We start from the raw sequence: 12471 nt of genomic DNA, 5'->3' as shown, positions 1-12471 counted from the left end.
CTCTTCAAAGCTGCCCCAGATACATATTTTTCTCCTGGGACGGAAGAAGATGTGCAGCTGGGCCTCTCAACAGAGAGGGGTTCCCTTGTGGGAATGGGATGAGAGAGATCCCGTCGGACATCCTCGCTCAAATATTGGAGCTCCCTGAGGGATTTGGGGGGACTTTGCTCCAACTTTGATTTCTCAGCCCATGCTATCTTGCTGAATTATTAGTGTTAAACAAAAGGTAATGGAGCCTTGCCCTGCCTTGTCAGTACTGTAAAAACTAGGTAACACCATAGGAGTAATAATAAAAGTGTCAAATTCACCTTCTACCGTCTTGTAGCCGTAGCTCTCAAAAAGTTCTTGAGAACTTCCAAGGAGGCTTTCAGAAGAGACAGTCAGTTGGCTTCCTATCTATCCGGGAACTAACGTGGCCTCAATTTTAATGTCACGTAAAAGGAAGATGTCTCAAATCATACGATTGTGGCCATCTTGATATTTTGATTGCCCCCATCCCTACAGACCATCCCTCTCGGCAGAGATGGAGAATCACAAATTTTGCCCAAAGGTTGAATTCCATGCCTGTTGTTTTGTTTCAAGAAAAAAAACAACAATCCCATTTAATAGAGAACCGAGTCAGGCGTCTTGCTCCATTTGTCTCTCCTGTGCAGCGCCCACCCACCTAATTTATCCCCCCCCCCAAGTCATTCTTTTCCGCCCACCTCAAACCTCCTCCCTTTGTTTGGCAAAACTGGAGACCCGGCTGTCAAGGGAGGACAGCACAGACGAGAGCAGGTGGCTACTTTAATGAGGAAGGAGGTACTTTCAGCACCATTGGTCGGTTAGCCGTTCAAGGCAGCAGATGCCAAGCTGAACCCCTCCCTGCGTTGGGGCATATTCTTACCCTCTAATCTCTAAATGAGGGCGGGGGGGGGGGGAGGAATGCCTCTAAGCTCAAAACAAGGGAATAAGTTAATGAGGCTTTCCTCAGCTTGGAGAAAGCAGCTGAGCCACAAAGCTAGCAGCAAAGAGATAGTCTGCATCAAACCAGAAGGCTTCATGTGTGGATTGAAGACACCAACTTTTTCAGGTGATGGACTTGGAGACCCTTTTTTTCTTTGGACACAAAAATTTCAAACCCCGCAACAATCGGAGAATAAGTCAGATCTTCCTGGCCCCAAACAGAATTGTTCATATCAATTGGATTTCACCTAATCTGTATTTCAGGCAGTTCTGCAACTGAAGGGTTAGCGATTGCAACCGGGCAGGATTTTCAGTATGGTCCAATTTGTTACAGGTTTTAGATCCTGGTTGCTTCCGTTCTTGATATGGACGGACAAGGAGAGGATGTTTGGAACGGGGGGGCGGGGGGGAAGATGTGGTTGAGAATGAAATGGGGTGGTTATGGTGGGTGGGTGTATAGTGAGATGTGAGATGGGCTCTGCAAAGGCTCCAGGACAGAAAACATAGCCTTTCTTTGTTACAATCCTGGCTCAGAGCTATGCAACGCCCACGTCATTTGGGATAGAGGCCCTTCGTCAGCGTTGACCCCACGGGGTGCTTTTATTTGACGAGAGTTGGGACCTTGGAGGTCTTCCAGTCCAACCCTCTGCCATTCCAGACAAAGGGCTGTCCAGTTTCTTCTTTAAAAACTTCCCGTGTTGGAGCATCCACGACTTCCTTAGGCAAGCAGTTCCACTGATTAATTGTTCTCACTGTCAGGGAATTTCTCCTTATTTCTAGGTTGGATCTCTCCTTGATTATTTTCCACCCATTGCTTCTTGTCTTACCTCCAGGTGCTTTGGAAAATAGGTGGACCCCGTCTTATTTCTGACAGTCCTCCAAATATTGGAATACTGCTGTCAAGTCATTCTTAGACCTTCTTTTCGTTAGACTAGACATACTCTGATGGACCCAGATGGACCCAGAATGCCCCCACCTTCCCAGCTTCTTGAACCCTGTTTTAGGTGGGTCTTCTCAGCCAGCATCCTGGAGGTGTCCCAGAGCCAAAACCCAAGAACCAATGAAGCCATCGCTGAGATTTGCAGAAACCTCCCTTGAAAATAAATGGGATGGCTTGGCTTGGCTTGGCCATACGACACACTAACTTGATATCAGGCGTTTGTGGGAATGGTGAGGTTTCCCTCCCAACTCCCTGGAAGTTGCCAGATGTGGCCCTCAAATTTGAAGACTTTGTCCCTCGAGCCAACACTGGGAAACTTCTGCAAACATCTGGGAAGGCTCCAGAAGGATTTAGGAAAATGGCCCGGAGGAGATCTATTTTGGGTAAGAATGCAAAACACGTGCTAAAAATAAAGGACCTTTCTCCCCCTGCTGTTACTGAAGTTCTCACACTGGAAATCTCTTAACCCGGACAGGAAAAGAAGGATGATCTTGGAGTTCCACAGCAAAATCTGAGCAGGGATTGTCCCCAGGATAGCTTTCTATGGGAAAAAAAGCCTCTGACAAACAAACAACGCTATTGAGCTCTATGCCTCCAACCCAATATTCTGGGAATTCTGGGAGTTGAAGTCCCACATGAGAAATACTGCTCTAGACTTTTATTTAGCCTTTTAGAAATGTTCTTTGCAGCTGGTTAAATCCCCACCACCCTTTAGGATTTCTAGTGATGTGAAAATTTACTATCCCAAGCAGAAACAGCTGCAGTCGATCGCTTGGACTCTTCCTGAACTGCTGGGGCTCCAACCTCTGGAGTTAAGCCATTCAGATTACAGATTAACAGAGTTGGAAGGGACCTTGTAGGTCATCTAGTCCAACCCCCCACCCAAGCAGGAGACCCTACACCATTTCTGACAGAATCTCTTCTTGAAATCCTCCAGTGATGAAGCTTCCACAACTTCTGAAGGCAATTTCTGCTCCATCGGTTGGTTGTTCTCATTGCCAGAAAAATTTCTCCTTACTTCCTGGCTGAACCTCTCCTTGATCAGTTTCCATCCATTATTCCTTGTCTGGCCTTTGGGTGCTTTAGAAAATAGCTTGACCCCTTCCTCCTCCTCTCTGGGGCAGCCCCTCAAATATTGGAAGACTGCTATCCTGTCTCCTCTGGTCCTTTCTTCCCTAGACTAGCTATGCCCAGTTCCTGCAACCGTTCATCCTACGTTTTAGCCTCCAGTCCCCTAACCATCCTGGTTGCTCTTCTCTGCACTCTTTCCAGAGTTTCAACCTCTTTTTAATAGTGTGGTGAGCAAAACTGGATGCAGGATTCTAGGTTTGATTCCATTGGATGCCATCCTTGGCACCACCCCAGTCTGCTTTAAGCTCCACCCTCAGAATTCACTTGCTCTACTCCATGCAGGGCCAGAGAGCCAGAACATTTCATCAGCCAGAAATAATTCATTTTCATGCCAAAAACTGCTGAACTGTCAGCCATGCTGGAGGATGCTGGAGAGTTTGATGAGGCTGTTTTTCCAACACACCCTTCAGAGGAAGGTTGAATCACTCGCTTTCTGCACTTGTACAAAGTCTTGAAGCACAAGGCAGCCCAAGGGGCTGATTTTGCACAGCATATATAAATGAGATTAGACAAGGCCACCACCACCCAAGCTTTGCAGATGGTACAAAGAGAGCTACTGACCCGATGGTTTGGATTTTACATGGTTTTTTTTTTCTGTACCCCCATTCTTGATTTAAAGCTTCAGCTTGTTTTGCTACATCACCCAATGCATTGAATGGCTTTCGCCCTCCATCTCCCAAAAGATTTGCACCCAGTTGCTGTTGCTTTGTTCAGACAATTTAAAGTACTCCAAATTATTGACATTGTATTTTAAGAAATTTGAGAGGTGGAATCAGTGGAGAACGATAGGGAAAGGGAAGGTATGCAAGAAACATTTATTGCACTGAGAAAATGTAACCAAATAGGCGAAATCTCTTTGTACGAAAAGAAATGGGTACAAAACTTACAAACCAGGTTAATTACAGAATTAAACTTGGCTATCAAATGCAACTTGAGCTCAGGGTGCCCCCTAGTGGACAGAACCTTCTATGCTCCATTACCGCAAACATCAGCTCATGGGGTGACCCCAATTTCTTCAAATTTGGCTAAAATAAACCACATTTTCTTCAAATGTCTCTTGCAGCTTGAACACTGCTAGATGGACCCTCTGCGTGGACTGCTGCTGAAGGCTGGGTTTTTCGCAGGAGAGGACAAGGGACATGAAGTGACAGACTGCATAATGTTAGGATGGTGCCATCACGAATCCTATGATTTCATACCGTATTGGCTTGCATTGGATGCTTATGGGATGGCTAGTCAGTTTGGTAGTCATTGCAGTGATTCTCAACCTTGACAACTTTAAAACAAGTGGACTTCAATTCCCAGAATTCCCCAGCCAGCATTTATGCTGGAGAAGGGAGGTTGAAGCAAACTTTAACTTAATTATCTGTAGCAGTCAGGGGATGCAAGCCAACCCAAGATAAACATGGCCAGTTCATCTTCTGCATACCAAAAGTGACTTCAGGAACTTGCTAATCTTTCTCTCTTTGGGGAGAGTTGAAAGAAGTTTCCCTTATTTCAGCTTGGAGGGGAGGAGGCAGTGGTGGTATTCAATATATATATATATTTTACTACCGGTTCTGTGGGTGTGGCTTGGCGGGCGTGACAGGGGAAGGATACTGCAAAATCCCCCTTCCCTCCCCACCCCACTAACCTGCTTTCCAGCTCTGTTCTCCTGTGCAAAAGGACCACTCCTCCCCTCGCGACTTATGTGAGCATGGAATTAATCCATTTTGGGGGGAAGTACAAAACATGGAACTGTGGACAAGCCAGCTTGAGTTAGCCCAGTATAGACTTGAGAGGCACAAGCAGGCAGAACCCAACCAAGGCTTGTGTGCCGTGTAGGCTTGGTTAAGTGTCTTGTGAATGCAGCTTTGCTTTAAAGCAAGGTCGCGCCTTGTTCAAGGCCAGCAGCCCAATTCTTTGGATCACATTCCGGAGACGGCATTCCAAAACATGTGGAGCCAAGATGAAAAGAACCTCCTTGGCTTGCTTTTTCATTTGACATGGATGTTTTCAATTAAATGGAAACAGAGGATAATTCAATATACCCTGTTTCTCCAACAATACGGCCTCCCCTAATAGGAAGTCCCAGCATGTTTTATAAGCATGAAATGAAATTAAGCCCCTCCCCCCAAATTAAGGCCTATATTAAAACATGCAAAATGGGGGGGGGGGGGAATGGTGGGGGGGCTCGCCGTTAGGAAGTACTTTTGTTGCACACCCGGATATGATGCTGCCTGTGTTGATCCCAATACGAAGTGCCCCACCAACACCAAGGTCAACATCCAAGCTGTCACCGCCCGCCTGCCCAAAGATGCAACAGGGGGGAATTAAGTCACCCCCAAAAAGACAACCTAGCCATTTGGGGGGGCTCAAAAAAACTAAGACTCGGCCTTATTATATGAGAAACACGGTACTTAATGCAAGATTAGAAGATGTGGAGTTGAGAATCTTGGCCCATCGAATCACCCAAGCATTGGATATAACTGAATGAATATCATCATCATCTATTTCACATCTATATTTTTTTTTTCCTCAGAGTCACGTTTTGGGAGCTTTTTTTTTTGGAGAGGGCCATCTGTAGCTTTGGGTGGCACAGCTCTGTTTGGTCACCATAATTTCCACAATTGTCATGAGGATTTTGGTCCCTGCACTCCTCCCCATAAAAACCTCTGAAATCAGGAAGGGGCTTCGTGGCCAAAGAGGGGTTGGAAATTAAACCTCTTTTCATGGAGAGAGAGAGCTGAAGAATTGGCCGAAAGCCGAAAGCCCACCCTTTGGAGGACTTCTGATTTCAGGGAAGAAAGAGGTGGGATGGAGCTCCTTCCCTTTAGAAGAGACCCCTCGCACCTACGACCATTTGCTTAGCGGCTGTCACGACGGCGCTGAAGAAAGTGGCTTAAAACCAGTCCTCATTCTGTCACAGAACTTTGGGATCAAAATTCGGGCTCTTGGGACCTGGTGTGTATTTGTAATGGTTGCAGCCTCCCAAGGACATAAGACCAAAAATTTGCCACCTTCCTAGCCCGTTTCTGGCAAAGTCAAATGGGGGAAGCCCAGTTTGCAAGAATCATTTAGGCCTGCAGTGATTTGCTAAACCCCAGCGACACAAATGGCTGTAAAATGGAGTGTGAGCCACTTAACAACTGCTTTGCTTAGCAGTGGACGTTTGGGTTGTAAGTGGAGGACTACCTGCATTAGGGTGATGCTGGAGAAAAATATTGGTTTCTCTATGGTGCTCCGGGCCACCAGGGATTAACAGAGACCCGTCCCCTCCTAATCTCCTAGTTTCAATAGGGTCAGCTAAAGGGTATTGCACCCCCAGGTCAGAAAGGGACTTGGGGCTCTTGACATAAACCAGTCCCAGGATGTGAGACTTTAGGATGCTGGCTGATTTCCTGGTCTGCCTCTCAGGCAAAGACGGGGGAGTTCTGCCAGTAGGAATAGACGAGGAACCCGGTGAAGATGCTGTCTGTTTTCACACTGGAGTAGAAGCCAGTGTACTCGCCCACTGTCACCTGCACCCAGACTTCGTCCTCAGGTTCCAGCCGTACCAGGCTGCCTCCGGACAGAGAGGTCGGCTTGGGCCAGTTGCCGTAAAACTGGAAGAAGGAGGCAACCGACTTGCCGTTCTTCATGATGTCGAACTGGAGGCTCATCCGATAGACGGTGGCGTGCACGGTGAAGTAGTATAACCCTGGGATTTCGCACATGAACTTGCCGGTGTTGCTGTCATAGTGGCCTTGCTCGTTAATCAGGACAATGTCGAAGACGATGGGCTCGTCGGGCAGCGGTGGGCTGCGGGACTCGGAGCGCTTTGCGCTGAAGGCCGAACGGGGTGCCACTGCACACTCCCCCTGGGCTCCCTTCTCCCCCGGGAGCCCGTTGCTGCCTGGGCTGCCTGGGTCCCCTCGGGGGCCTGTCAGTCCTTCAGGGAGAAAAAGTAAAAGCAGAGTTGGGTGAGAGCAAGAATGGAGGGTTAAACATGGAGTGAGGAAGGAAGGAGATGGGAATGAGAGGAAGGAAGGAAGGGAAGGAGAGCTTAGAGATGAAGGTAGGAAGGAGATGGGAATGAGAGGAAGAAAGGAAGGAAATGGGAATGAGAGGAAGGAAGAAAGAGCATAGAGATGGAAGGAAGGAGATGGGAATAAGGAAGGAAGGAAGAAAGAAAGAAAGGAAGGAAGGAAGGAAGGAAGGAAGGAAGGAAGGAAGGAAGGAAGGAAAGAAAGAAAGAAAGAAAGAAAGAAAGAAAAAGAAAGAAAGAAAGAAAGAAAGAAGGAAGGAAGGAGATGGGAATGAGAGGAAGGAAGGAAGGGAAGGAGAGCTTAGAGATGAAGGAAGGAAGGAAGATGGGAATGAGAGGAAGGAAGAAAGGAGAGCATAGAGACAGAAGGAAGGAGATGAGGATGAGGAAGGAAGAAAGGAAGGAAGGAAGGAAGGAAGGAAAGAAAGAAAAAGAAAGAAAGAAAGAAAGAAAGAAAGAAAGAAAGAAAGAAAGAAAGAAAGAAAGAAGGAAGGAGATGGGAATGAGAGGAAGGAAGGAAGGGAAGGAGAGCTTAGAGATGAAGGAAGGAAGGAAGATGGGAATGAGAGTAAGAAAGGAAGGAAATGGGAATGAGAAGAAGGAAGAAAGGAGCATAGAGATGGAAGGAAGGAGATGGGAATGAGGAAGAAAGGAAGGAAGGAAGGAAGGAAGGAAGGAGAGCATAGAGGAAAGGAAGGAAGGAGATGGGAATGAGAGGAAGGAAGAAAGAGCATAGAGACGGAAGGAAGGAGATGGGAATGAAGAAGGAAGGAAGGGAAGGAGTTTAGAGATGAAGGAAGGAAGGAAGGAGATGGGAATGAGAGTAAGAAAGGAAGGAAATGGGAATGAAAGGAAGGAAGGAAGAGCATAGAGATGGAAGAAAGGAGATGGGAATAAGGAAGGAAGGAAGGAAGGAAGGAAGGAAGGAAGGAAGGAAGGAAGGAAGGAAGGAAGGAAGGAAAGACTATGAAGGTTGAATAACAATTGCAGCACGTATTTAAACTGAGCCTGTAACATCAAAATGAGGTTCATCGTGAGGGTTAGGGACCACGCCCATGATTGCATACCTGAACTCCCACCTGTTTATAAAAAAAGGGAGGTCTTCAATTGGGTAGTCACCTCCCCATCCTGCTGCTTTGATGTCCCCATGCAGACACCTCGCTTGGTGTCTGCCAATGCAATTACTGGAGTTTGCCAATGCATCTGTGTGCTACTATCGATTTTCCCCTAATGATTTGCATTTGTCCTTTAATCTCTTCCCGTGTTTGTTTTTCCTTCCTTTGCCTGGGAGACACTTAAAGTCTTCTTTTTTTTTTTTCTGGGTCTACGAATATAGTAAATTTGATGCATGTCCCAGGCTCCTTTGAAACCTCTTTCATGTATTGGAAACCTGTCATTCCATTCTTGTTTCCTGAGCACAACTCTTGAAAAGTTGGGCTGATGAATAACATTTTTCTCACTCATTTCCCCCTCCTCCCTTAAATTGGGGGTCCCCAATATTGGGCATTCTGAGATTTGGAGAAAAGTTATTCTGCCCCAGAATCCTGAAATGATTTGATCCCAGCAGAAAAGTCAACTGATTATTCCATCCCTTTTCTTACCTGGATGGCCAGATTCGCCCTTCTCTCCCTGAAGGCCTGCAGGCCCATCTCGTCCATCACGACCGTCCCTGCCGGGCAAACCTTGGTGGCCGTGAGTTCCGGGTGTCCCGGGGAGACCAGGCTGCCCCGCGCACAAGCTGGGGATCTTGTTGTCTTCCAACAGCGCCGCCTCCTTGGCCAGGGCGAGGAAGAAAAGAAAAAGGAAGCGCACCCGCTCCATGTTCCTGAGGCCTGAAGAATCGGGGAATCACAAAAGTTGGAGATCTGAAAGGTCACTCTAGATCAGGGGTCGCCAACCTTTTGGCCCTCAGGGACCACCAAACTCATAATTTTAAATCCCAGGGACCACTAACAGGTTCTGTGGGTGTGGCCTAATTTGTGGGTGTGGCTTGGTCATGTGACTGGCTGGGCATGGCTTGTATGTAAATATTATGAATATTTATATAAATATTGATTTTTTTTATAAAAAAAAAAGAGCAACTTTTACCCCAAATCAGGCAAAGCAGGCAGGCAGATTGAATTGCTCACAGAATCATTCAGTGATCTATCTATCTGCCATCGGCTAGCTCAGTCTCTCAAATTGGCTTGCCGTGAGTCTGCACTGAATTTGCTTGCAAGCAAACCTTCAGTCCTAAGGGAAGCAGAGCCGAAGATCTAAAGATTAGCTAGAAAGCAAGAAATCCAACCATTTCCTGCTTCCTAGCTAATCTAAATCTCCAGGCACAGCAGAACAGATGATGGCTGGAAAAAGGAAAAATAGCAATTTAGCAGCCAAGTTTGCTGGGTAAGGGTTGAGTGAGCGGGGAGGGTTCCCGCAGGCCATGTGGGCGTCGCAGCCTTGTGTTTCTGCGCAGCCTGGATTAATTGCTTTGGGGCGGGGGTGAGATTTCTCTGCGGCCCACCAAAATTTTCTCATGGCCCACTGGTTGGCAACCGCTGATCTAGATCAACCCCGGGGTGTGTGTGTCATCCAATCATTTTTGCAACCTAATTTTAGGATGAGCCCTAGCTGCTGCTATTGGAAATTAGAAGAGCTAGGGAGACAGGCATTGTTTAGCACCCAGGGGTCATGTTTGTGTGTTTGTGAGACTGTGAAAGTGAGTAAGAGAAAGAGTGTGTCTGTGTGTGTGAGGGTGGGGTGGGGGAGTTTATCCCATCAGTGGAAAAACAACCGTTCCCTTTTGCCAAACTGCAGCAGGGCACAAGGAAAGACCACACTTTCTGCACATCTACATATCTGAATGCGTTGATTTCTGCTAAAAAAATAAATATTGACCGGTCACTGAGAGTTTTTGATTTATTCATCAAGAAAAGCAGAGTTCCAGTCGATGCACACGAGTGCCTTTGCCTTTAAGAGAACATCCCCTCCTCTTCCAGATTGGAGTTTAAATACTTTCCTGACAGGCCAGATTTCCACCCGGAGCCTCTCCCGGCATAAATGAACCCAAACACTGAGATTTACAAAAAGTATTTTATCTATGAGAGAGCAAGAGGAAATGGATGAGGATTCCTCAACACCCAAACCCCAACCCTGTTCCAAAAACGCCTTTCAGCCAACCAGGATCGATCCCTGGCATCTTTGATTCAACATCCCCCCCTCCCCTCCTCCAACACTGCAAGCTCTGGCATCCTCCGGGGGCTCGGATGTGTCTGCATTTCCTGTGCTGAGTTTGCTTTTCAAGGCCCAAGAAGCAAAAAGCTGCCTGGGAAGAAAGAAACAGTTTTTTTTCCTGATAGCAACCGAGGAAGGCGCTGGATACGGAGATGGGCTGCATATCAATCAAATCAAATCAAATAAGAGATAGATTAGATAGATAGATAGATAGATAGATAGATAGATAGATAGATAGATAGATAGATAGATAGAGATAGAGATAGAGATAGAGATAGAGATAGATAGATAGATAGATAGATAGATAGATAGATAGATAGATAGAGATAGATAGAGATAGATAGATAGATAGAGATAGATAGATAGATAGAGATAGATAGAGATAGATAGATAGATAGAGATAGATAGAGATAGATAGATAGATAGAGATAGATAGATAGATAGATAGATAGATATGAAGGAAGGAAAAAAAAGAAAAAGGAAAACCTGAAGAAGCTTCTTGGATGAGAAGCAAAACGTCTTCAAAATAAAAACAGAAAAACCAGAAAAACCAAAAAGAGAGAGAAAGGAAAGGAAAAGAAAACCGTGATTTTCCTTCACATCATCCTTGGGCTGTCTAATTCACTCTCTCTCACCCGAGATCCTCCCTTACAGGGAGGTGAGAATGCTAAGAAAATGGGAGGAAAATCAAACAGGTGCCCTTAAGTTCTTCGGGTTAAGGAACCGATGAAAGGAATGTCAGAAATGGGTAAGATCTGAATCTCTAATATTTTGGGTGGGGGGAGACCACCGGGTGGATGGGGGGGTAATTTGACTCCCAACAGCCCCCACCCTTTCATGCTTAAGGGCAAAATAAAATACCAGAAGCCCCGTTTCTCCTGTGTTTACTTTCCTTGTTGAATTCCCCCGATGCATTTTGGCCAGCCAGACATCCAATCAAGGACTTCCAAAGTTCAGTGAGCAAACTTTCGTGTCTGTGTGTGTGCATGTGTGTGTGTGTGTGTGTGTGTGTGTGTGTGTGTGTAAACAAGGCTGTGCCCCCTGCCTATCCGAAGCAATACAGCCTCCGCAGATTCCAAACCCGCCTTGCGCTGACCTAGGCTCCCATCTTTCCTAACCAGCTTGGCTGGGAATGATAGGCTCTGCAGTCCAGACCTCCAGAAAGTCCCAAGCTGGAAAAGAGGGGCCCCCCCAGTACCCCAAGAGGCAGGATGGGGAGGAAAAGGGATCCCCGGCCCCAGCAGCTTTGGGGAATCTTCTTTGCACATATGCAGATATTGGGGGGCAGATTCCTCCCTTACCTGGTTTCTCTTGGGGTTTTTATCTCTCTTTCCTTCTCCCCGGGAGGAACGGACTTTCCGACCGGCCAGCTGGCTGCTCTTGAGGGCTTTTAGGGAGCTCCGCCGGCCGGCCGGCCTCCCCCCACTCCCCACCCTTAGTTCCCTCCTCTCTCTCTCTCTCTCTCTCTCTCTCTGTCTTGGTCTCTCCTCCCAAAATTTTTAAAGGAAACGAGAGACTGCCAAAAGCTACACTGCAAGGGAAGGAACAGACTGGTGTTTGAGCAGCGCAGCCGGGACGCTAGGCAGGGGTGGGGATGTGTGGATAGGACATCCCATCCGGATGTCCCTGGGATAGGTCAGGAGGAGAAGAGAAAGGAGGAAGGGTGGTTTTTTTCCCCCCAAGGATATGGAAAAAGTCATGGACAAAGGGAAAACCTCCATAAAAATCTGTGTTTCTCAACACTTTAAGGCCCGTGGACTTCAATTCCCAGAATTCCCCAGCCCTGGTGTACTGTTTTGCTGCTAAATAGCTCAGTGGCTCATCACCCTGATCAAAATGTGATTGTGGTAAGCATCACATTTCTAGTTTGCTTCTGAGTTGGAAAAGAGCTTTCGGTATTTCTCAACTCGGCAACTTTTAAGATTCCTGGACATCAACTCCCAGAATTCCCCAGCCAGCCTATGGCTGCAGCATCCTGGGGTCACGTGACCTTCCCAGCCAACTTCTGACAAACCAAGTCAATGGGTGAAGGCGGATTTACTTAACATCTTGGAAGGTTCAGTAAACAATTGCAGAGGTTCACTGAACAACCTCGAGAGAAAGATTGTAAAATCAAACGTGGCTCGCTCAGCAACACAGCCACGGAAATTCTTGCGATTGTAACTCGAGGACTACTTTAAGTAAATAACTCACTTTGTCCTGTTTGTGGTGGGCTGTTACCCCTGGAGAGATGCCA

The 12471-nt window shown here is 46.8% G+C and overlaps 1 protein-coding gene across 2 annotated transcripts; it reads right to left on the bottom strand.

The window, feature by feature from the left end:
• Positions 1 to 3817: 3817 nt before the first annotated feature.
• C1QTNF5 (C1q and TNF related 5) lies at positions 3818 to 11663 on the bottom strand. 2 transcript variants are annotated; one of them, XR_015744693.1, is made up of 4 exons: positions 11537 to 11641; positions 8624 to 8854; positions 6109 to 6926; positions 3818 to 6030 (listed from the first exon to the last, which is right to left on the bottom strand). XR_015744693.1 is itself a non-coding variant. In XM_087939180.1 (3 exons), exons 2-3 carry the CDS (start codon positions 8841 to 8843, stop codon positions 6409 to 6411), a joined length of 738 nt encoding a protein of 245 aa, XP_087795306.1. In that variant the 5' UTR covers positions 8844 to 8854; positions 11537 to 11663; the 3' UTR covers positions 3818 to 6408. The 2 variants fall into 2 exon arrangements, 1 of the variants encoding a protein (XP_087795306.1); XM_087939180.1 differs by having other exon boundaries at positions 3818 to 6926; positions 11537 to 11663.
• Between the last annotated feature and the right edge of the window lie 808 nt (positions 11664 to 12471).

Source organism: Pseudonaja textilis, chromosome 9, assembly GCF_049901715.1.
Source record: "Pseudonaja textilis isolate UNSWEBS1 chromosome 9, rPseTex1.2, whole genome shotgun sequence".
NCBI lineage: Eukaryota > Metazoa > Chordata > Lepidosauria > Squamata > Elapidae > Pseudonaja > Pseudonaja textilis.
The sequence above is the reverse complement of the archived record's forward strand: the minus strand, read 5'-3'. Positions and strand labels throughout refer to the sequence as shown.

Bases quoted from the DNA above. Each gene is read 5' to 3' on its own strand.
- C1QTNF5 (XM_087939180.1), bottom strand. From the start codon at position 8,843: ATGGAGCGGGTGCGCTTCCTTTTTCTTTTCTTCCTCGCCCTGGCCAAG. The intron at 6,927-8,623 runs GTAAGAAAAGGG...TTCTCCCTGAAG, and splicing joins GGGCGAATCTGGCCATCCAG to GACTGACAGGCCCCCGAGGG.